The sequence below is a fragment of the Lissotriton helveticus genome, chromosome 10, assembly GCF_964261635.1.
Source record: "Lissotriton helveticus chromosome 10, aLisHel1.1, whole genome shotgun sequence".
Lineage (NCBI taxonomy): Eukaryota > Metazoa > Chordata > Amphibia > Caudata > Salamandridae > Lissotriton > Lissotriton helveticus.
In genome coordinates this window covers 905,034,035-905,060,342 of record NC_136071.1, presented here as the reverse complement: position 1 = coordinate 905,060,342, position 26,308 = coordinate 905,034,035, and the positions used below count along the sequence as shown (strand labels likewise).

At 42.7% G+C, this 26,308-nt stretch overlaps 1 protein-coding gene across 2 annotated transcripts in view; it reads right to left on the bottom strand.

The window, feature by feature from the left end:
• Positions 1-26,308, bottom strand: part of CNTNAP2 (contactin associated protein 2) — a 2,169,461-nt gene that overhangs the window by 422,546 nt on the left and 1,720,607 nt on the right. For both annotated transcript variants that reach the window (XM_078663547.1, XM_078663548.1), the window contains 3 exons: positions 25,343-25,513; positions 19,562-19,780; positions 4,536-4,772 (listed from right to left, as the gene is read on the bottom strand). In XM_078663547.1, the coding sequence (XP_078519673.1) occupies positions 4,536-4,772; positions 19,562-19,780; positions 25,343-25,513 (627 nt within the window). The remainder of the gene's footprint in view (positions 1-4,535; positions 4,773-19,561; positions 19,781-25,342; positions 25,514-26,308) is intronic.

Here is a 26,308-nt window from a genome sequence, read left to right as displayed (position 1 = left end):
GGGCTGACTTTACCACCTATCCTCCGAGGCTCGGATGTGAGGTCAAATGAGGTGTGTTGTATTCTTACATTTGCCTTCCCCACCCGAACAGTGACATCAACCTCGGCCAACTTGCTCATCTCAGCCAACTCCGTGTGTGCACAGAGGGGGGTCTGCCCCGGCCGTCTCTGTGCACCCACTTCCGTTTTGGCCCGGACCCATGCCGCGCCCCCTCCCACAAAGTGCAAGCTCAAGCCGGGCACCCCTTTTTGCTGCCACACAAGAGGCCCCCTGCCACTGCTGCCCACTGTGATGCGACGCCGCCTGGCGAGCCTTCTCCACACCGCCAGTGGTCTCCACACCCGGCTCCGCTCCCGGCGTCCTTATTGGCTCTTTAAATCCCTAACATCCATTTTACTCCCGCAGAGGCCAGCCCTGCACCTCCCATTCATTCACACCATCTTCTATCGCAGGACCAAGCCCCGGGCTGTCACCCACGGATGACCCCGCGCCCCTCACGTCCTCGACTCTTTTATTTAAAGGAGCGCCTCTTTTAATGCAAGGAGACGGGACACTCTCTCCCCCTCGCTTCCCTTCGAGGATGCAGAGCTCCGGATCCCTTGAAAGACAACTTCCAGCACCTTGAAGACGCGGGTCACTCTCGCCACACTGTCACCCCCCACCTCTCAGCGGGTACCCCCGGCACCCTCTTACCTTGGAGATCTGCTTCAGGGCATAGGCAGCGTGGCAGTAGCCGGGTCTCCTCTGCAGGTCCGGGTTGACAGTCGGCAACTGCACATGCACTTCCGAGCGGGAGGGGGGCGGGAATGGACCCGAGCCGAGCTCCAGAAACTAATCACTTTCACACGGGGAGGGGGGCGGAACGGACACACGGGGAGGGGGCGGAACGGCACAGACGACATGAGACGCGGGAAGTGGGCGGGGGGGGCTCACGGACAGCGGGAGGGGGGAGGGAACGGCAGCACTCACCTCGACTTCCTCCAGCGGCGGTCGGCCGCGTAATGGGAAAAACAAACACATTTTTTAAAAAACGTAACTCCGCCCACCGCCGCGATGACGACATCGCAGAGGCAGAGAGGGAAAAAATCTCGGGAACGCCCCGAATCTGGTCCGGCCTTGACGGACAGATCCGGCTCCCAATGGCTAGCCTCCATTTATGGAGCTAGCCAATGGGAGGAGGGGCGAGGAGGGGGCGGATACCCGACCCCACAGAGCAAAACATAAGATTTTGCTAGCGCATGCGTACTTCGTACGCATTGCCAAGCAAAACCTAAAAAAGACTATTGTATGTTGAGAACAAAGGGACTGGGAATTTACATTGACTATTCTATGTGGTTACAATATTGCACATTGGGCCATCTGTCAAATTTCCAGTAGGAATAGCAGAGGAGATGGGGTTAAACAAAGCTCTGACCTACCCTAATCACTTCTCAGTCTGTATGTTGTTAAACTTCCTCAAGATGGTGATAAGCGCGTTACAGTACTTTTATACCCATGAGCGATATCAAAGGGCACAGGCATCCCAGGAAACATATATTAGGAGACAAGCTATCAACAATAAGTACTGGAAAGGAAATTAGAAATGTCAATGCAAACTAAGTAGTAATGGCCTAGATGCCTCCCAGAAGGGCAACAACCTGGGAATTGTCATTGCTGTTCTCCCCCAAGAGCCTGGGTAGTCCTACAGGAATTCTCTTTTTCATACTCTTACATGCCTTTATGAATCGATCCTGAAATGTCCGACCTCTCATTTGTAAAATTACGAAGAGGCCAGAGTATTTTTTTATTTGTCATAAATGCATATGAATATTTCCTAAATACTCTCATTTTATTGCTGTTTTAGATGTTGGGGGCCCAATTCACAAAGGAATAAAAGACCCCACCATGCTTTTTTGAATAGACCCCGTCATAATGAAAAACATGCTTTGTTTTGGGAAAGCAAATAGGAAATTTAAATGTAGACTTAGTAGTAATGCTCTAGGTGTGTTCCAGAAGTCTTACGGAGGGTATCCATTTCAGCTTATGCTGCTGTGGGCTCCCATTAATAAATGTGCAGAATATGAGTGTGAGAATGACGGGGCTTGAACCTTAGTTTTAGAGCTGCTCTTTCACTCCGGTGGTGAGAGTATGCAAAGTAAAGATGAAAACAGAGCGTCTCTATGCGGTGCGATTTGATTTCAAGTGCCAGTAACATGGCTGTAGGATAATTTTGAGGAGATAAGATTATGAAAACTGCTGGCCCTCCAAAAGAATCACATCATCAACCTAATTAAAGTTGAACTGAGCCTCCCTGCTATACAATGGCTTTTCAAACATGTTTAATTCATTTACAGTACTCCAGTCACAGATGACAGGCTCTTGAGCGTGGCAAAGGAAGACTGATAACAGGGATTATTAGTGGACAAAACAAATTGGCGTCATGATGGTTCAATATAAAAACAGAAATTAATCAGTAGCTATTGCACTCTATTGAGGAACTTAAGATCCAAAGCTCTTAAACACAGAGAGCGTACAACAGAAGGGGCAGAGAATTTGTTTTTGTGGTAAACAACAGGAGTTCGATCCTTAAAAATTAATTGGGAAAATCAGTGGGTAGGTACATTTAGTTTGAATGTATAATGCTCTTTAATCGGCAGGTCCATATTTGGACTTTTAAGGGGGTGGGGCGAATGACTGGCAAACTATGACACAAGCTGTTTCAGGTCCACAATTTGAGATCAGTGAGAGGACGGTGTATCACTCCTTGTCTCATATATATATATATGGAGGACAGCTGAACACCAGCTACAAAACCCACCAAAATGTAACCACTAACATACCAATGTAATATGGATGCAATGCGACTTAAAGTCACTCTACTAAAAACCCAAATAGTTTTTTGAATACATTGAAAGATGAAGGGCTGAGAAACTGCTTAAATGGAATGAACAATTGTAAAATTGTTATGCTTTTACTTGACATATCAGTAGGTATGCAGGACGATCACTGAGCTGAATCTTAATTAAGTGGTTTTGACTTTGCATGGCTATTTTCTTACTCACGAAAAGTATATGAACTTTATTGAAATGTAAGTGGCTTTAATTTTTGTGAAGCCAAATTTAACTCTTCTTTAATATAAAGAAAGCATTTTAGACCAATGCCACCCCTGTACAAAATCCTGGAAATAATTGGAAATGCCCATTTATGTTGATTTCCAACCAAGTGAGCAAACTAAACTGAGTTATCTTATGTTAAAAAGAATGTATAAATCCAACGTAAACACAAGACTTACTGTATCCCCATCACAATTACTGGCAGGGACGGAAATGAAGGCCACAAATGGATCATATTTAAAGTACCTGTGGCAAGATGTACAAAAATTTCACTGTGCGATTCCCTAGTTAGGAATTTTCGCAATTCACAATTAGGAAATTGCAAGCACCCATGTAAAAATGTGTCTTTGACAAATTTTACGAATCCCAGTGGGTTGCAAATAGACCTTCCTCATTAATATTCATAAGGCAGGTCTGGCTTTGCTACCTATTGGGAATGGCCTGCACTCACAGGGATGGTGGCCTACTTGGGTCAGCAGAAAACCATGTCTGTGAATACTTTTTAAATAAAGCAATGTATGTTTGTAATGCAGCCCGTTTTCCTTAAAGGAAAAGTGGATGCATCTCAAAAATAAAAATTAAAAACTACCATTTCATTTTTGAGAGTAGGGAGTGGTCCGTGGGACCACTGACTGCTCTTATAAAAGTATGTTGCCCACATTCACAAAGGGGAAGGGGTCCCTTGGGGACCCCTTCTTGTTTGCAAATGAGTTGCAACCAACTTGTAGTTGGTGGTAACTGCAAATGTGATATGACCGCATTCCTAGGCGCAAAACATTCCTAAATGCCAGTGTGACTCGCTACTAGGCAAGGATGCCTTTAACACGTCTCTTCCTAATAGTGACATACAAATGCTATTTTGCGAGTCGGTCATAGGTTACCGACTTGCTTCATACATCTGGCCCTTGGTTCTCTGATTTTTGTGGGGTTATAGTATAAACCATTTTTAGTTGTCCATTTTAGAATGGCAGGCAGTTTTGAAGTTTTTCCCAAAAAAGCAGTTTTGGAAAATAGGCAACTAATCCCCATGCGTTCTTTTCCAGGTTTAAAGGAATTTTCATACCATTCACAAAGGTGTAGGGACCGGCACAATCATTTAACTCAACCCAGCAGAAACAAATAAGTATTGAACACAGTTGATGAGTTGGAAAAATTGCACTCGCGAGTGGTCTGAAAGGCAGCAAAAAGTGGTCACGATTGAAGAAAATCTATTTCTCTGCATCATGCTTCATCAGAGCACACATTGAAACTAATAACGCCTGGTCCAATGAGATGACCAGCCTATCTCCTACACATCAATTAGACCCCAGTGCAATGACCTGAAATACAGCTGTATGGAATGCTCATTCACTTTCATTTAAAAAAAGCATCTCTCTCATTATTTGAAGAGACAGCAGGAGAAAGTTAAAAAGACAACATAGATAAGTATAAATTCATTATTACCTTTTGTGCAGAAGGGACCGTCATATGCTGTCTTGGAGCAGTCACAGGAGTAACCATTGTACTTTTCCACACACGAGCCTCCATTCCGACAGTACATTCCAAAGCTTGTGCAATGGCCAGAACAGCCAGCTTTCACTCCCGGAGTGACATTGGCTCTTACTTCCAAGTCCAGAGTGGCACCATTCATCCTCAAAGAGCGAATACAGCCGAGAAATCCTCTCTGACCTCCAGCAGCACCTTTACAGTAAGACATTTAGATATTGATTTTCTAGATACAATTACATTCTATTTTTTTATATAGAAAGATAAGCACATTTCAGCAAATGAACTTTAATAGGTGGAGAATGCCTAAAACATTGGTCCTCCTCCCATGCCCTTAAAATTTGAAACTGCAGGCTGTGCATTTAAAACTTTATCTATTGTTTTTGAAGAAAATAATTATTATTGTTCAAACTATCCCTTTTGGTATAGATAATACAATACGACTGTCTTCATAATCTTAAGCTTCTCTTCTTGCCACAAATGTCACAAAATTCCCTGTATAATATCCACGTTAATGGATTGCGGGAGAATAGGCGTCGAAAATACTAGGGGCTAGATGTAGGACCATCAGGGTTTGCAACTCGCAAATTGTGATTTTTAGCGACTCACAATTTGTGGGTCTCAAAATATGATGTAGAACAGTGTCTGAGACACTGTTTGTGGTACCTAAATGGGTCGCAAGGGACCTGTCTCATTAATATTTATGCACCAGATCGCAATTTGTGAACCACTGGGACTGGACGGCAATGACTGGAATGGTTGCCTGCTGCAGTGAGTAGACCACCATGTCTGTGACTGCTTTTTAATTACCCCGAAACCGGTCCTAGGATGCTTGGTTCCGGGTTTTTTTGTTGAAGGTTAAAGAAAAATTGGGTACATTTCAAAAATAAAAAAAGAGATCCATTCAAGGACACTTCCCACTTGCAAATGGATTATCACCAATTTCAAATTGGTGGTAAACTGAGGATGTTTTGCGACCACATTCATGGTTGAAAAACATTCCTACATACCAGTGTGGCTGGCTAGTAGGAAGGGACGACCTTGGCACACCCCTTCCTAATAGTGACTCGCAAATCCTGTTTTGCGAATTGTTAATAGGTTACCGACTGACAAAATAGGGTTGGTACATTTGAAAATGCATTTTACCGGTTACAAAAAGTCCGATGAGCCATTTGCGACCGATAAAATGCGTCATACATCTGCCCCTCGAAATCTACTTGGTAAGAAGTCACCGTATGATACGGTTATTTGAGTCCAAAGCCTTGTACATCACCATGAGAGTCTCATGATAAATCAGGCAACAGGAAGGTTTACGTTTAAGTATATTTGTACTTTTATCGACTCCACTCATAAACCCCTCCTCCGTAGCTGCTACTTTGCATCTAGGTTTGTGCCTCTGGCATCACTCTACCAATATAGCAGAAGCAGCAAAAGTACCTTTAGACCGAACCCAATAATATCACAGTACATGACAATACATTCATTTTGACCCATTTTACATCAAATAAAGGTAGATGAATAAACCTTGACCGTAATGGTATCACACAAGGTTATTTGGAAAGGCAAAGAAGGCTATTCTTATGTTTTGTAAGAAGCTGCATAGATATGCCCATGCATTTGTGTGTAAAATGACAGCCATATTATTCAGGTAAAGTGCTTAAACCTCAATCCAAACACCAGGTACAAATATGCACATATATAGAAAAAGCTGATTTTTTTGTAATCACTGGAAGAAACACTGTTTGCAAATAGATAACACTGCATTTCCTACATCTTGTTTTTAAAGTGAACTCCATGTTAAATCATGTTTCACGAGGGGCACTGTTCCAGCCCTTTTGTTTTTATGGAAATAACATATTTTAATTTTAAACATCAAGGCATTGTACTGCAAGTTTGGAATAAAATGATGCCGGTGTGTACCACAGAGAAAACATCGCACTTCAAAATCCCCATCTTCTTAAGTAGAACTATGGCAAAAGGTGTACACAACCCATATCAATGGAACAATCCTCCTGGAATGTGTTCCACTCAGCTCAAGGAGAATGAAACTTAAGACAATTTTGATTTGCTGAGACATTAAACATATTTTGCCGAATCCAATTAAAATTAATAATAGCAAACACAGTTATAGATGCTAAAAGGTGTATATAATACTTTGGTTCTCAAAGTGCACTATTGAGTTTAATCTCACACAGACCAACATTTTAAATCTGGACAAATGTCCAAGTATGTAAAACTCCTCATTAATACAGTGCATTTCCAAGTAAGCAAAACACCCAACAAACACAAGAGCGACATCTTAGGGGAGAGAACTTTGGTATGCAGACTCGTCTTGGAAACCAATCAAGTCACATTTCCTCTTGTAAACACAAGTTGTTGAAAGAGTTGCAGTACACTGCGTTACATTGTTCTAACAAAGATACATTTTACGAGAAAACTGTTTTCATAGTTGAAAATGTTGTCTAGAAAGTTCCCCTTAAATAAAAGGTTTAATATGGTGATAAGTGAACTCAGGATGGTTGTCCAACAGTGCCACCAAGTGGATATGAGAAAGTATATTTGCTGCCAAAATAGGAGGTTCTGTTAAACCACACCTTCTAGATAATTGGTGTGAGAACATGCCCCTTTTTTCAAATTCAAGTCAATTTTTTGCTACATGTTATTGCTGTTTTTTAGACTGCATACTAGGGCACCTCTAACTGGTGACTAGTGTTTGTGCTCTGACCCTTAAAATATGTAAAAATTGACATCTCAGATCGGCCTATTTAACTTTTCTATGTGGCAGTAGGATACAGTGTGGAAATACACTCCCTAGGCACGAAAATATAAATGTCGCCTGTGGATTGCATCCCTTATTGTTCCATTCCCTGCTGTGACAATGAAAACAAGGTTTCAGGCTTACTATTGGGGCCTGATTGCTGGAGTTTAAACCTGCCACCAGTCCGGTCAAAATAACCATTCTGGCAGGAGCGTAATCTTCCTTTCCCTGTCTGAATCCTCTGGAGGCTAAATCACATTTGCCTGCTAGCATCTGCCCTCTCGGTGCTTGGCCCTAATGAGGCGTGCCAAATCAAATTTACTTGCATCGTTAATTAAAACTATTGCATTCCAATAAAAAGAAAGTTCAGTTACACATGTTAAAATGCAGAATTGCAACACTAACATCTGTTTATACCAAAAACTGGAGAAAATGTTGCTGTATAGTATGCAATTTATCCTGCATTAAAGTTCAATGTTAATAAAGTGCAACATGAAAGTGAATGTCTTATACATCTCAACGTATTCTCTCACACCTTTGCAGTAGATAGTTTGCCCCATTCTTACTGTTTTTTAAAGTGCTAATACCTTGTGCAAACCAAAAATCCCTATAAAATGAAAATTACTTTTACTGTAGATAAAAGGGTGTCTCCTTTAAATTCCTCACCTCCTTGGAAGAATTAATCTTCCCTTTAGCAAATCATCAATTACCCCTAACCTTGCTCTCTTCTGGGGTGCTATATCCTTGTGCAGGCCTAAAGAATGGGAATTACAACATTTTAGAAAATGACCAGCTCAATCGTGAATAAAATGCAAATGTTTTATCGATGTATTCAGTTTTGAATAAAAGCGTCCTTGTTGATTTCCTTCCCCATTATAGCAGATTTTTCTTTCACTTGTTCCAGTTCTTTTAAGATCGGTTATTAAAATGTTGACCCCCCCTTGCATGCCAGAGGAATTGAGGTATCGTTAACCAGGTGATTACCGCTTGCCTGTAAGTCCAAATTTTCAAATGTAAAAAAATTCATTCCAGAATTTCTTTTCTTTCTGCCAGGGGCTCTAGGCACATGCAGAAAATGTGTACTAATGATTCTTGCTTGTAACTTACCTTCGCCGCCACATGTCTCTCCTGCGTCCTCTTCATCTGTTGGAAAGCACTGGAAGCACCCAGGCTCCCGTACTCTACCAGCCAATCACAGCGCTGCATGAGCAGCATCATGATTTGTTTGCTTGTGGTAACATTTACCCTATTGGTTAGGGAGAAGCCAGGAATAACCCACTCCCACTAGCCAGTGCCAACCGTAAATGTGACACTCCAAGGTACCCACCTCAGAACATTTTCTGTACGGACATGCAGAAGAAAAGAAGAAGGGTTGCACCTGCTGCTTGAGACCTGTGAGGAGACCTGAAGGGCTGGCTCTGCTCCACTTGAACACAGGACAAACAAGTGGACCTGAAGGGTCAGTTGGCTTATCTCCTCTGCAGCTGGAGGCTTTTTTTCCTGAAGTGCACCGGGTATACCCAGATGTGGATGTATGACGGTACAACGCGTACCGTCACAACGCGTGCTGTTACAACGCGTCCCTTACAACGCAAGTCGTTACCACGACTTGCGTTGGGGGCGCGGATGTCGAATAGTATAATTTACTATTCTAACACCAGTCCCCGTGGACACTAGGGAAGGTGTTGGAATAGTAAATTTACTATTTTTAATCTTCTAGCGCCCTCCAGCGCAAGTCGTGGTAACGACTTGCGTTGTTACGGACGCGTCGTAACAGCACCGCGGGGAAACATCCGCGTTGTAACGGATGTTCCCCCCCAGATGTAGGTACTGGGCTCACTGTGCCTCTGGAACCAGGCTATATCTGCCTGAACGGCCTTAAGTAGGGCAAACAAGTCTTAGCTTGCTTGTATTCTGGTTCAGGGAGGACTTAGCCTGGCAGTTCGAGATGGACTGTTCCCATGAGGAAAAAAGTCAAGAATGATCTGCATATGGCTGGGTCCAAACTGATGTGGCATGCTGGACAAAAAATTATTGACTGTGTTGGGTCCTGAGTGTTTGCCTGTGGCTGAGATTAATTCAAGCATTCTATTCATCTCCTTGGTATTTTTGACTTTGCTGCCCTAAGTCCTCCGGGTATACCCAGGCATAGGTCCTGGGCTCACTGTGCCACTGGCACCAAGCTATACCTGGCTTAAAAGCCCTAACTAGGGTAAAACCGGCCCTAGGTTGCTTGAATTCCCACTCAGGGAGGACTTGACCTAAGTGCCAGGTCCAGTCCTTCTCTCTCCCAGGCAAGAGGGCAGCAGGTCAGTAGAGCAGAAGTCTAGCAGAGTGACAGTCCTTTCAGCAGCACAGCAGTTCTTCTTCCTGGCAGAGTATTCTACAGGTTCAGAAGTGTATTGAGTTGGTGGTGTCAGAGGTCCAGTACTTTTACTCATTTGTGCCTTTGAAGTGGGGGAGACTTCAACAAAAGACCTTTGAAGTGTGCAGAGTCCCTGCCCCTCCTGCCCTGGTTCCAGACTTACTATAGGGGTTAAACATTCCTTTTAGTGGGGACAGGACACAGCCTATTCAGGAGTAAGTGTAGCTCCTCCCTTCCATCCTGCCTAGGATGGCCCATCAGGCACACCTACGCTCTCTTTGTGTGTGGCTGTCTGGAGGGAATGCACATAGCCCAGTTGTCACCCACCCCAGACGTGTATTCAGTGACAGGCCAGAGGCACCAAATAGCTAAAGTAAGAAAATGGTAACTTTCTAAAAGTTGCATTTTCAGAAATACAATTTAAAAATCGAACTTTACCATAAATTAGGCTTTTAAATTGTGAATCCAGGGACACCAAATTTGGGGGTTCCATATCTTTCCAATTGGAGATTACACCTATAAAATGTAATAAGTTAATCCCAATGTCAACCTATGGGAGAGATAGGCCATGCAGTAGTGAAAAATGTAGAAGCACATGCCCTACTTTTTAAATTCACTACACCCTGCCCTTGGGCTGTTCACGGCCTACCTTAGGGGCGGCTAGCATGCATTAAATAGGAAGGTTTGGGCTGGCAAGAGGGAAAACTTGGTAGGTCAACATGGCAGTTTAAAATTTCACACACAGAATCTGCAGCGGCAGACCTGAGACATGTTTAAAGGGCTACTTAAGTGGGTGGCACAATTAGTGTTGCAGGCCCACTAGAAGCATTTATTTTACAAGCCTTGGGCATATGTGGTGCACTTTATTAGGGACGTATAGGTAAATTAAATCTGCCAATTGTGGATAAACCAATGTTACCACAATTTTGGGAGAGAGCACATGCACTTTAGCACTGAATAGCAGTGGTAAAGTGCCCAGAGTCCAAAAGTCAACAAACCTGAGGTCAGAAAAATTGATTCTTATATCCATAGGCTTAGCTTTCACTTGAGTAGTATGCAGTTCGGATCTAACCGACCACTGTACCGCCCTAGCATGGTATTAGCTAATCTTATGCATGCCGCTTCAGGTAATTCCCACTGTGAGGTGACACACGACTGTTACGCCCTACCTATCAAGGGTAAAAACAGCAAGGTGATTGATGGAATGCTTGAACTAATATAAGCCACTGGCAAGCGCTTGTGGCGGATCACAATCCATCTTTTTTGCCCAGAATGCCACCTCATTTTGAAACTTAGCCATATGCTAATCAGTCTTGAACCTGTTTCTCATGGGAACAGTCCAGCCCAGCCCGAACTGCCTCCAGTTCTCAATGCATCCTTGATTTGCTGACTGATGACACATCCCCTACATCTTGGGGTTCACATACAATGCATCACTGACTTGCGTCACTTAGGACCGATGCGTCTCATACATATTAAGGGATCAACGCCGGCCCATTGCCTCCTCTGTTCCAGTCATCGAGTCCTTGTAGATGCCATATCAGGCTACTTTTCAGCAGGACAAGGTTGTTCCCAGTATTCGACCTGCACTCCGTGGTTGTCGGCCTGAACTTTTAGGTTTGACCAAGTCTTGCACAACTAAATAGCCCGGTAGGCGCTTTAAGCTTTTAAGCACTATATTTCAAGATATTCCTGCCATTTTGGTCTTGTTTTGTTAAATATATTAAGCTGTATTTATTTTAACCAGGTGTGGTATGTCTTTGTGTGGTGTTTCCACAGTTTACTGTGTTACATGTTGCACAAATACTTTACACATTGCCTCTTAACTTAAGCCTGCTCTGTTCCAAGCTACAGCTACCAGGGGCAGAGTACAGGTTAATTTAGAGTGTTTAGCTGACTTACCCTAGCTAAAACTGTGGTTTCTACTTGGACAGGGTGCATACCACTGCCAACCAGAAACTCATTTTCTTACATTGGCAATCAGCGATGAGGACAGGACTTGAGTTTGTGAAGTTCCATAGTAACTGGGTGTACACTGCCAATCCACACCAAAGACCAATTCAAACTCTTTTCAATTCTCTTTGATTGACATTTTTGATTTTTTCCTAAAATCATGTCTCTTACTGGAGGTTCTACATCTGCACCTGCAAAAATGGATTTAGATCTGGCCAAACTCGAGGGTTATACTGTGGCCCAGCTCAAGGATTTCTGCAAGGGATTTAAGCTTCCTACAAAGATTTCCTCCAGGAAGGTGGAGCTGCAAAAGGTGTTGAGAGCCTGGATAGATGTTTGTGCTGCTTCGAATGCAGCCCGATAGCTGGATGAGGAGGAAAAACTGCACCCGGACCCAGAGGAGGGCTTTGGACTGCTACCTGTGGAGGGGACGGGTCAATATCCTTCCAGGATTGGAGATTTCACCCCTGCCAGGTAGCAGTGTGTCATCCAGAGGCCTGCCCCACAGAAGCTGGAGGACAGGAGGGAGAAGGGAAAGCTAAAATTGGAGCTTGCCAAATTAAAAATGGAGGCAGAGCAAACCAGATTGGCTTTGGTGAGAGAATTGCTTTGGTGTGTTTGGTTTATGCGAGAAGCCTTAAGGAGCTGGACTTCAAGGCCAGGCAGGCAGAGGCCAGCAGTGATCATGGCAGAATTTATTTGGTGCCCTCTGGAGAGAAGAGGGTCCACATACCTAAGGGGCTGGTGCCTGACCTTGTCATCCCCAAGATAAAACCGCATATCAACATTGCTGGGCAGCTCGGAATTGGGCATCCCTCTTGATGCCAGTACATAGCCTCACTTCCAGTTCCAATGCATCCTCAACTTGTGTGGCTCAGCGATGAAGCATAGCCTCCATCTTGGGGTTCACCAATGACACATCTCTGACTTACGCGGCTCGGAACCGATGCATCGCCTACATCAAGAGAGAACGAGGCCGATGCATTGTATCCTCTGCTCCACGCATCGGGTCCTCATCGATGGGGCAATAAGGTACTTTTCAGGTTGGTCCCAGTATCTTACCTGCGCTCCATCGCGGTCGGCCTGAACATTTGAATTTGACCCAGTCTAGCACAACTAGATAGTCCCAGTTGGCGCTTTAAGCACTATATTTCAAGATACTCTTTAAAAATTCATAACTCCGGTTCTGCTTATTGGATTTTTGTCATTTTGGTCTTGTCTTGTTTGTTCAATAAATTAAACCCTATTTGTTCTAGCCATGTGTGGTATATTTTTGTGTGACGTTTTCACTGTTTTACTGTATTAAGTTTTGCACAAATATCTTACACATTTCCACTTAAGTTAAGACTGAGCTCTGCACTAAGCTGCTGGGGGTAGGCACAGGGTAATATAGGGTGTGCATCTTACTTCCCTGACTAGGATTAGGTTTCCTGCTTCAAGAAGGTGCATACCTCTGCCAACCAGAAACTCAATTTTGAACAGTAAATGATAACACTTTAGAACAGGAACACAGAACAGAGCAAATCGGTTCCTAACACCCCTGCATTAAATTCTAGTGGAAGCAAATATACTAGTAACCAACACAATCTGATCTGAGCCTGTATATTCCCAACTAGGAAAACTACCGAGAAGGTCCCTTTCGAAGATTGTTCAAGAAGTCTTAAGCCATATCAACTGAGAAGAAAATTTGTAAGCATATCCTGCTGAAACATAGATGCTGGGGCTCGTGCAGCTTTCAGCGAGTCTATCATATTTCCAAAATCCTTTCTCCTACGAGCATCTTAGATGAAAAGTCATCAGTCTCATTTGACAAAATATACTTTTGAATAAGTCTACCCATTAAAGGAATCATACCACATTGGTTCTAAGAAATCTCAGGAATACCAATAAACCTGAGTTTGGAATGACAAGAATGATTTTCCAACTCCTCTTGTCTTTCTTTTAGGAATCTGATTTCTTTTTTATAGACAGGGGAACTCTTCTGAAACAAATTACATTGGTCTTCAGGTGCAGAAACCCTCAGTTCTAACTCACTCAGTCTTGCAGGGATAAGGCCTGTTTTTTTGATTGATACTGCCAAATTGGTATCGTATTGAGGCATAGCCTAACTTTGAGTTAACTTCAGCTCCCTAATTTCTGTTAGGATGGCTGCAAATGTTGATGATGTGGGGGCTTGGATGGACGAGTTGTATTCAGATGCTCAGGTGCTAATATAGACTCCTTTTGCTGGCTTACACTTGTAGATTGACTAGTAGGGAAAATTACAGGTGAAAGTCTATCCCACATATTATATGACAATCCTGAGCTCTGCAGTCTCATCTCAATATCTCAACTGAAGCATATAAGAAGCAACAGTGTGGTATGCTTGTGGGACCAAGTTAGATACCGTTTCTATGCCTACTTGATCAGGCTGCTTTATTGTTCCAAAAAGAGGATAAGGCTAGTGCTTTTTGCATAGCCATTTGACCTGAACTCTGTCTGCTCTAACAGTGCTCCTAGACCTCTCCAACTGAAGATGTGTGAAAAGTCAATTGCTGTTACTGCTTCGGGGCTTTATACTGAGGTCACTGCATGCATATTAATTAATTCCTCCAGAAGCTGGTAAAATGAACATCACTCATGGTACTCACCAAGGATTCCCAATTTCTCTGATCCTTTTTGCTTTGTTTATTGAACCCATGGCAAATGCCATTTTCAGTGATAAAAATAATCTTTACCAATTATATCCAAATTGAAATTTAATGCAGATGATTTGGTTGTGTATTTAAGAGCACAGGGAGCAAATATAAAACATTTGTTAGACAAAATACAAGAGTTCACACTGAGTGGGATGGGTTATAAAATGAATCGGGAAAAGCCGGAGACTTTTTTGTTTACTGCTTCTGTCTCAGCTCTCGCGGAAGGGTTCGGTGCTAGGTACAATTGGGTATCTATGTCACATCCAGCCATGCAGATTAGTTTAGAGTGAACTATGGGACAACTTTGATCAAAGCTCAAAGTGTGTTAAATACATGAAGATCATTGCCCTTGCCTTCTATTGCGAGAGTAGCTCTAGTAAAGATATCTATTCTACCATTGTTCATTTTTCAGTTCTCTAGCATTCCTATTAAGGTACCTAAGAATATTTTAATTGAATTTGTTTGCTTATCGAGAAGTTTTATTTGGAATAATCATCACCACCATCTGAAATTTTGCGATTTGGAATTAGATAAAACACATGGAGGGCTGTCTTCACTAAATCTTCAACTCTAAGATTTTATAGCTCTCTTGTATGCACTATCGCAGTTGAATTATACTTTTTCATCCCCATTTTTGATAATTGTCTGTTTTAGGCAACAACAAAAGAGCTAGGGATCCAATTACCATGTTTTCTTGAATTGTTTATTTCACCCAAAGGTCTTGCTACAAATTTATTCAGGAACTTCTGTTTCATAAAATTGAAATTGTCAAGGAATATAAAATACAACACAGCCATGAGTCTGAAGCACTGCAGAGGTTTCAATTTGTTACTCTCAAAGTAGATTTCAGCCTGGTATATCCTAGGCTTCAACCTTTAAATAAAACTCCTCATGGAAATCATGGGTGCAGTTAGATATTACTGTTACTGTGGTGGGTAGAGGACTTTAGTTCTGTTTTTTTAAAGATAAGAAATCTATTGCACGATTACAATAGTTGAAGAGAAAGATGTCAGGATAATAAAGATGCAATTTAAACACACTTTTAGGGGGTTTGGTAGTTGGGACATACGCCTGAAAGGTAACTTAGATGCGTCGCTCCTCACTAACCACTTAGAGAGAGTTGAGAAATTATTCAGAGCCACTATTTTCAGGAAAATTGAGATTTTTGCTCAGTAGCTGCTCTATTATACTCCAAAAACTATAAATACATTGTTCCCGTCCCCCCCAAATTGCTGTTTTTATATATTATAAGGAGTGTGAGGGGAATTGTCAACATATTATAGTGATTTTCCCTTTTCTAAAGGCTTTCTCAAACCAGTTGTTTTTTATTACACACCAGCATCTGAATGGACTGTTGCCACCAGCGTTTTTTAGGTCACAGCCTACTAGGCAGCACAGCTATCTGGTTTGCTAAAGACATCTTGGGGACATTCAGAAAGTTAACCTGGGAATGCACTCTGCCATTGCTTGCCGGTGGCTTTGCAGTGTGTAACTCATATTTTCTTGCTTTCTATTTGCTGGCTCTATTTGTTTTAGGCTGTCCAGCTTGCGTTCATACCTATCCTTGCCCAAACCTAATTTACTGTATCCTACCCAGTGCTCCCTTTCTGAAAACAGGCCAGTAAATCTTGTTCTTATCTCATCACATTTGCTGTGAATTCAAAGACCAGGTCAAATGTCAGACTCTGTCTTCCAAGGGCATTTATTTACTTTTCTTTCTCTGACTTCAAAGTGAGAGGATTTATGTGACATTTTTCATGGATACTGGGGGAAGGAAGTTTTTCTTTTCTAGCACAGGACGACATTTATGTGAACTGCGTATGTATTTCAGAAAACATCAGAATCAGGAATAAAAATGAAGCAGATTTGTATTGGAAACAAATACTTTAATATGATAAAAAGAAATCAATACACTAGATGAGGCAACTTCCACACATTTTTGTCTATGCACTATATATCGTTTTACTGGTAAAACTGTATATTTGTGCAAATGTAATGGTCATTTCATCCAAATGTATTATCTTTAATGGCAGCGTGCTACCACACCATGCATACTCCACTCTACACCACTCCACTTTACTCTGCTCCACTCCATCCCACTACACTCTACTCTGCACCACTCCACTGTACACCACTCTATGCCCACTACATTCTGCACCACTTCACTCTATGCCACTGCACTCTATGCCACTGCACTCTACGCCATTGCACTCTATGCCTTTCTACTCTACCCTGTGTCACTCTACTCTATGCTAATGTACTATTTGCCACTCTACTCTACACAACTGCACTCTTCACCACTCCACTCTACACCACTCCAGTCTAGGCCACAATAATCTATCCTGCACAAATCCACTGTACACCACTGTACTCTATGCCACTCTGAAGTACTGCATTCTGCACCACAGCACTCTATGCCAATACACTCTATGTCAATGCACTTTACTCTGTAACACACAACTCTAGGCCCCTGTACTCTACGCCAATCCACTGTATGCCATTCTAATGTACTCTGCACTGTTGCACTCAACAACATCTTACCCTACACATCACACTCTATGCCACTCTAGGTAACTACACTCTTCCCTGCACCACGCAGCTCTACGCTACTTCACTCTACTCTGAAACAATATACTCTATGCCACTCCACTCTACTCCACTCCATGCCACTCCACTCTATGCCCCTGCACTCTGCGCCACTCTACTCTTAACAGCTGCACTCTACACCACTCTACGGAAATGAACTCTACAAAACTGCACTCTGTCACTTCACTCCATACCACTGCACTCTACTCTGCAACACTGCACTCTCCGCCACTGAACATTAAGACACTCTATTATGCACTACTCTACTCTACGCTACTCCACCCTATGCCACTGCACTATATGGCACTAAAACCTACTTGGTACCACTCTATGCTACTCTATTCTGCACCACTCTACAACACTGCACTCTGTGCCACTTGACTCTACTCTGCACCACTGCCCTTGAATCACTCAACTCTATGCCACTTCACTGTATGCATTCTACTCTATGCCACTGTTCTCCATGCAGCTCCACTCTGCACCTCTAAACTGTGTGCCACTCCACTCTGCATCACTTCACTCAGCACCACTGCAATCTACTGCGCACCACTCTAATCTAAGCCACTGCATTCTACAACTCTGCATTGTACGCCTCTGAATTTAATCCCACTGCACTCAATGACACTGCATTCTACGCCACTGTACTCTGCAACACTCTTTGCCAATGCACTCTACACCAGTCCACTCCACACTATGCCACTGCAATACGCAACACTCAGTCACTCCACTCTACAGCACTCTACTACAGTCTTCACCAATCCACTCTACGACACTCCACGCCACTCTCCTTTCTGCCACTAACCTTTAGTTATGCTGACGAGCAGCCATGCTGGTGTGCAACCTGGCTAAAACATATTGGCAAAGCCAAAAGCTCTTCCATAGCCGAGACCTATTGACTTTGTCAATGCTTGTTACAATTCTGTTTGGTTTAGTTAAGAAGGATGTTTGCTCTCTGGAGTGCAGCGGAATTTTGTTTTTATTGCTATTTTGGTTGTCTGCTCTCATATGTTACATTGTTGGAAGACGAATAAGGCACCGTTGTTTGTTCAATGACGGTTTGACATAACTCAGGTAAAGCTCCTTGAATTAAATTATGCGAAAACCATCAGTCACGTGGCTAAGATTGATAGAATATGGCACAATCTTTAAGGAGTTGTGATTGTGCTTGGAAATGTTGCTGTTTTATAATGCCATGTCTAACAACTTGGCTCGGTCTTCTGATTTTTTTTCTGGTTTGTTACTAACATTGCTGTCAATGCATGAATTGATTTGAACAGACAATACTGTCTTAACTCATTGCTACTTATAAGGAACTGTTGACTGATTACTGTGCTGTATGTGTATTTTGTATGCTACCTAGTAAAGAAAATCACATACCACAAAACAATTCACAGACAGACATAAGAGCACACATGCACACCTGCATAGGTGGCCGGTGTTTCTATGACAGCAAGTCCTAATGTTTTGACTTAAGCACATTTTGCATGCCTTGATTTTTCTGTCTCCTTTAGTAATGGCAAAACCAAAATCTCACTTCTCAGAATGCCGAGTGCAGTTTGGTGAAATAAGGGAGAGAAACTGCTGAAGGGGCTACACGACATGACGGTAGAATCGACAGCTGTTCATATACACATGCTTATTTGGATGGATGGATTTAAAATATAAATTTGTTCTTGGCGAGTATCTGTTTTCAAAAGTAATTTGGCATAGAGAAGAGGAAACTTCAATTCTTTTTAACTCTGTTGGGCAAACTAAGCTTGTGCATGATTAAACTTCACATCAGACACTGTGTTCTCAGTAATAAATCAGTGTAATTGGGTCCTGAGGGATTTATGTCACTGTGCTGTGACTGCTGTGAACAGATACTGAAAACGCACACACGCTGATGCGGTCTTCGATGATTTTGGTGAAGATAATTTTTTTCTAAGAGTTCCACCAGTAAAAGCACCTGACACGAAAATGTTCTGCTAACAAAGTTAAACTCTGTTCTTGAAGGACGACTCTTGCATCCCCTTCCCTTTCGCCAATCACAAAGTCGACAATTCCCCATACTACATAGTGCTTCTTTCCTGCTTATCTAGTTTCAAATCCTGAACTGTCGGTTTTTGCTCAACAGTAAGTGCGGACTCCCTCTCTAGTCACATATATCAGAGAAAGTTTTATTTAGGTCAGAAAATAAGACTCATGATCTTCGATTAGGAAAACCGAGTCGGGTGTACTATATTTATCACGCCCAATAAAATCTGGGGTTCTGAAATTTCGGGGCGAGATAAACAGCACTTATTTCAAGTTTGGCCGAAAACGTAGGGCGTAACAAGAGGATTTTGATACATTCTGCAGCAAAATCCGAATATCCTGGTAAATATTGGGCCCTTCTTCCCTGATAAATTTTGACATGCCAGGTGTGCAGAAGCCTGCCATGTGGTGGACCTTAAGACACCAGGTAATTACTGCGTGTGAACTCTACCACACTTGTAATTGTGATCTCTGTTCAAATAGTTGCTGGCACAAGAATCATGAAGTTTTGGCCTGAGGCAGATTCACAGTAGATCAAAGTACACTCCCATGTTTAGTAAAGCACAAGGCTAGCAAGGATTGACATGACAAATCAGGAATATAAAGTTATGCATGCAGTGATACTCACCAACATACAGCTGGCTGTAAAGTTCCAGTCGTGTGTGGCCTTGAGTTGGCGCCTTACGGACTTCAGGGGGAAGCTGGTCTACTTGCAGAGTAGCCTCCTTAATATTTCTCTCGGCTTTAACAAAATGCCACTGGTCATCATTAAGAGGAGTTGGCGACCTGACAATGACCTCAACAGGTCCATTCCCAACATCAAATGAGAAAGATACCTCCGTAGTAGCTGAAAGCATAATAAAACAATGAACATCATGCTATACGATTTGTGCAGAGACTTCCTAAGCATACAAAACTATGCGCTGACTGTTATGAAAGATGGGAAAAGAAAAGGTTTTCAAGCAAAATAATTACTGCTACAAATGTATATTGAATTGGTATTTGCACACTTAGATTAAACTTCTGTCTTGGGATGGCTAATCTTGAACAGCACGCATAAGTGGGAAAATGCACCTTTTTACATGGTCACGCCCTTTTTGCTGAATTTGATTGCTGAGGTTTAGACTCTCCATACAGGGGAAATCTGTCAGGTGCACAGTATATGAACTTTGAACCACAAACATGTGGAGATCAGTTGATCACTGAATGGCGTATTTAACTATCATAGAAGACCAAAGCATATGGTGTAGAAGCGGCACCTATGGCATGATGGAAAGCTAAATGTCACATGTGGACTGCAGCATTAGTGTGTAATTTACTAGTGTGACAAGGAAAGCATGGCTTCAAGCTTACCACTGTAGACTGGCTTCTGCAGTGTAAAACCTTCAGTGCGACCTGTTCAAATAGCCATTTGGTAGGTATAAACCTTCCTTTTAAATATTAGCAAGTAACCTCTATGTTGGCCTTAAAACTAACAAAGTAGAGTGCATGGAATTCAAAAGTGGAAATTATAGAATATTTATGTTGCCATGTTCCTACAGTGACAAGGTCCTAAAAGCTATTTTCATTGTGTCAGGTAATGTTGTTGGATGTAGAAAAGCAGAGTACAGATTAAAATGCTAATGCTGTAGCTTGGGAATGGAATCAGCTGGAAAAATAATCACACAGTAATTTTAATAGTTATTAAAACTCCAATTCAATAGTCAAGCTTGATATTTAATAAATATTAAGGAAAAGTAACTTTTAAAAAGTTACTTTTTCCCTGCCTGAATTCACAGAAGGATCATTTGCAATAGCACTCCAGCTTCTCTCAGCCTATACCTGACTTGAATAAGGTGTGAATGAGGTATGAAATCCCAAATAGGAGCTACAAAATAGGCCACTGTGATTGATTGACAGGTCGTCCTGCAAGGGCAAGAATGGCTCGTTTATGCACAACAGAAGTATGGAGTGTCAAATCCTGCATTACTGGTCTGTCTGAGGCCCATGTAAAACATCTACCTCTTCAAAGGGAGCAATCAGGATGTCAAGACAATCTTGTGCATCTCCTGCCCAAGGCTGGAGGCTCCTATGTTTGTCTTACTAGACTCCTGTCTCCTTGTTTATTGTGGGTGCATGGCCTGCTTCAAAATGTATTTTAGTGTTATTTGTGGGTGGACACCAGTGATTTCCATAATCCATTCCCCAACACACCTCCAGCCTTCAGAGTCCAAGTTTAATGCGGCTGAAGTCTCCGGCCATCATAGATTTGCCCTAACACTTTGCAATGTGGGACTGTTCACAGTGAAGCAAATAGTGACTACTACAAATGTGGGTAGGGCAGGGCCTTGGCACATTTATCCCATTGTCAGAAAGGGACCAGGAGTGTCTTAGGGGGTCCTCCATCCCCATGATGGTGAAATCTACAAAGCAGAACCCTCAGCATTCCACAGAACACGTCTTGACCTGTGGAACAACAGAAGAAGGACTGCATCTGCTGTTTGAGTACTGTGAGTACTCCGGAAGAGTTGGACCAGCTTCTTATCGCACCCAGGATAATGAAGTGGATTCCAGGGGTCAATTACCTGATTTTTCGCGTTGCTACAGGGAATACCGAGCTGCAAGAGGCCTTATTCCTCAAATGGTCAGCTGACCAGTAGCAACTGGATCTAGGCAGAATTCTGCCGTTGGCCTCTGCCCAACACCTTACCAGTCTCTAAGTGCCTCACCTGAGGTCCCAGAACCCTAGAAGAGTTCTCCTGTGGCTGTATGGGCACCAGATAAAAGTTTGAAAACTTTTAAAACTCTGCCAGACCAATAGGATTTAGAAAAGTTTTCCAACTTTTTGACTTCCAGGCTTTCACTAGAACAAATCCACTTGGTGTATCTGACTTGTTGAAATTGCACCTTGGTCTTGGTCTACTGCTTCTATAAACTTTCATTGGTGTTTTATTTTAACTTGGCACTTTTTCTACTTAAATCCTTTAAAAAGTTATATTCGGATCTCCTTATTGGATTTTTGTTGTTTTAGTGTCATTTTTCTTATTAGATTTCTCACTCTTTTTATGAATAAATTATTGTGCTGTATTTTTGACCTTTTAAATGTTTTAGTACTTCTAAATACTTTACAAATTCCCACTAAGTTAAGCCTGTTTGCTCTGTAGCATAGCTACGAGTAAATGAGCTTAAGTTTAAACTACTGAAACTTTTGACTGGACCTAACAAGATCATGAATTTATTACTTGTGGTGGACACAAATACACCCAAACTAATAAACCAGTTTCTTATACCATGAAACTATAAATCAAAGATTTATTAATATGTAACTGTATTTAGGTAAGTATTGGTCTTGGCTCTTTTAGCAGTTTCATCCTAGAAATTTTTGCCATCTTCCTGTATTTTGTCTGACCTCTTTTTGTAGGTTTTATGACTCTTGGCACTTTACCACTGCTGCTCAGTTCTAAAGTTAATGTGTTCTTTCTTGTAAACTTGGTAATATTGGCCTACACCTGTTTGGCATATTTAATTTACCTGTAAGTCCCTTGTACAGTGGTAACCCATTTACCCAGGGCCTGTAAATTAAATGTTACTAGTGGGCCTGCAGTGCTGCTTACACCACAGAAGCAGTCTTTCAAACTGGTCTCAGGCCTCTGCCGCTGCAGGGCCAGCGTGCGCAGTTTACTGCGTCAGTGACGTGGCATGAAAATTGATTGCCACTTCTGAAACTCCCCTTTTAGTACATATAAGTCATCCCTAAAGTAGGCCCTACCTAACCCTATTGGCAGGATGGTGCTGTGTAGGTAAATGGTAGGACATGTGCCTTAACTGTGTGGCATGTCCTGGTAGAGACAAAGAGACTATTTGGTTTCTCACTACTGTGAGGCCGCCCTTTCATAGGTTTGCATTGGGGATTCCCTGGTACGTGCTTCAGTGGTAATTTCTGATTTGAGAGGGATAGAGTGGCCATGTTTGGTATGTTTGGAATAATAGTGATAAATCTTGCTTTTTGGTGAAAGTGGATTTGTCAATACTATTTTAGAAACTCCACTTTTAGAAGTGGGCATTTCAGTGTGCTTACGTGTCTTTGTGCCTTGCCTGGGTGTGTATTCACCATCTGGTTTTGACTGACAGGAGAGAGGGGATGTGCATTCACTCTAGACAGTTATAAGGGGGGTTGAGGTGTGTCCTGCCTTTCCTGGGTGACTCAGCGCTAGGCTGAATAGACCTTGGCTGAATTTAGATTAGCAGGAGGAGTTTCCTTTGCACCTGAATAGGCCTGGTCTTCATTTGGAGTGGTGGGAGGAGTTTCACCTCCACCTGAATAGGACTGTGCCTACCTTTTACTATGCTTTCTCCACCCCCCCTGTAGTGTGTCTGGGGCCAGGACTTAAAATGTGAATGGGGTGTTGTGCACTTCTAAACAGTGTTTGAAGTGCCCCCCGAACAAAGAATTTCTGACTATAAGTACTGGGGCTGTGACCCCATGAATTTGAACACTGTGTGGACTTGGAACCAGACGCTGCTGGTTCTGATGCTGCCCCAGAGGATTGCTGTGCTACCATGGAACTGCCACTGGGACCTTGCCTTGTTATGCTGGCCTTCTGAAAGAACTGCCTCTTTATTTGAAAGGACCCTGTGTGTTGGCCTGAGCCTGCTCCCTGCTGGGTCTACCCAGTGACCTCCCAGGGCATTCTGGCATGCCCTGTGTGATTGAAGCTGTGTATGGTGAGCGCTGCGTTGCCCACCCTGTTATTTTGGAGCACGAGTGGAACGCTGTTCAGGGTCTGTCTTTCCCTTGAGCTATTTGGTGCCAGGAGCAGCGCAAGTGAGCACTTACTCGTGGCCACGAGCGTGAAGAGTTCTGTCTCAACCTCTCCTGCAGTGATGCGGCGGGGAGAAGTATGGCGGTGGTGGCAGGCTTGGTGTTGAAGATGCCACGGAGTCACCAGTAACATCAGCACCACCTTCCGGCAGCAGGAGGACTGGCCGGACGTGGGCAGTCTGCCCTCGTAGTCCAGCAGATGCATTGCCAGGATGACTGGGCTGATGAGCAGTGAGAGGTGGAGAGCCCCGTGTCCTTCACAAAGTAGTACCGATGAGAGCTTCTAATGTGGTGTTGGTGCTCCGCCCCCTTCCAACCACTAAGACCCAGGAAGGACTCCAAGCACCACCATTGCAGTCCGTCAGGGCCATCTGACTTCCTCACCTGCCTTAATCAGACAGGTATGGTGGCCCAGGCATGGAAAATCCAGTCCGAGGCTTGTGGAGTGGGGCTGGGCTTACAGCCTAAGTGGCAACTACACCGCGCGGTCGTGGGTAGCTGCCTGGAGCTGATTTCACCTGCTTGGGACCTGGTGAGGTCTCTCTACCAACAAGGGGCATATTTTGAGGTGTTGGAGATATGCAGGGGACCCAGCGTGGTTGCGTCGCCTAATTGGTGTGTGCGTCACCCCCTCGCAGTGTGGCTTACCTTGGGGAATTTTTGCCTAATTGCTGCAATATGGGTCGAGACCTCGATGGAGGTCCCCACTTCGTGGGATAAGGAACTTTCTGAAAGTGCTGTATTCCCCAGTGGAGGTGAGCTGCACCTCATGCTTTACATAGTGGCCAGGAAATTACTGTAAAACTGTACTCGGGGGCCCAGGAGTGCTGGGCCAAAGGTGACAATAGTAATATGTGGTGATCCCCATGTTTCCAGTTCCCTGCTGCACTGTATGTCCTGCCGTAATTATGCAGCTTGTTGGGGGATATTTACAAGCCAATTATATGACCAGACTACTGAGCCTTAAACACTGCACTACAAAATATAATTTCAAGAAAATCAACTACAAAATATTATGTATATATGTTGATGTAAGTATTTATAGGCATGCTATCTTTTACCCCACCTATATCTACATCGATAATATGAGTTTATTGTATGTAGATGTGGAGTTAAGAAAAATACATCTATATTTACCTATATCCACTTACCATCAAGATAATGTGTTGTCAATATTCTTTGTAAAATACATTTGTAGCACAATACTTTGTGGACAATATTCTGACATAAAACTGTAGGTGGTGACCCCTCATGAATTCACAATTGTAGGCAGGTGCTTAATAAATATCTGCTTAATGCCTTATTGTAGTCGTAGTTTCTCACGTTCTTTGAATTGTGAGAGTGATTGTTACGTAGGAGGTTGCCTATCACTCGTTTTATTGCATGCACAATAGTGACATCTAAGGCATCCTCCTTTATTACCATATCATTTAGTTATTTTGCTGCTGACAGCATGTCTGAACTTTAACAACATTTCAGATGAGTGACAGCACTTGGAATAATTGGTTTGAATACATGTTGATGACTTATTCTTCCAGTAAGAGGTAACAGAACACAAGAGAATTATGACTATCTGGTAGAAAATGAGAGCGGGTGACATTAACTTACACTTCAGCTCAAGTTTAATGAAATCTGCGTTGCCAAGGTTCTCAAGGAAGACTCCATCTGAGGCGGAGGTCTTGAAGTAAAAAGAGATGTCCGCGCTGGTCTCCCCTTGGAATGTGGAGAAGTGAAGATAGGAAGATGGCGTACTGAAAGAAGCCGCGTTCCAGTAATTTCCTATGGAAAAGAACATAGGATGCGAAACCTATTATGTTAGGCGATAGATTCACCGCTTCAGTCACACTGAGATCATATGTTCCGCTTGATTTGATAGCCCACACAAAAATGGCGTCCTTTATGTATAACAGAAAAGAAACATTGCCTTCAATGATCATCATCTGCACACTTCCATTTTGTAGATGACCATAGGGTATTTTTCATTTTCTGTTGCACATTACAGTTGGCATTTTCTCCTATTTTATTTACTCGCATTACCATTGATGGCATCTCTTGTAATTCATAACTCGCAAAGTACCCCAGCCATATTACATTGATGTGTCCCAAGTGCAGCCAAATATGTCCATGTTTGAAAACTATCTCAGTGAAATGGAAATCTTTGAATGACACTGATAGAGCAAGATTTCGCATCGCGACTTGCTCGATTCATGAACCTCGAATCTGTTGTAACCTTATAACAATTGTACGTTTTACTAATCTCTTTTATTTTGGGTATACGTGTGTAGTAGCGAAGCTTGCCTATGTGTTTTACTAATACAAATAACCCGTGTCCATAATATGGCCGCCGCTTTTAAGTTTGCTTCTGCGCATGCGTTAGTCACACTCACGTGACTTTACGTAGATGTAGTTTGGAGGGAAAGGGTGTGCATGCGTAATATCCATAAAATGGCTGCTCAAAGTAATCATGTGGTGAGGCTCGTGCTGTTGCTCTCGTGTCGTTATATATTGCACTAATATCTAATTACATAGTATATTTTTAGAAATGATAAACCTGAAGTACGAAATCTTGACATA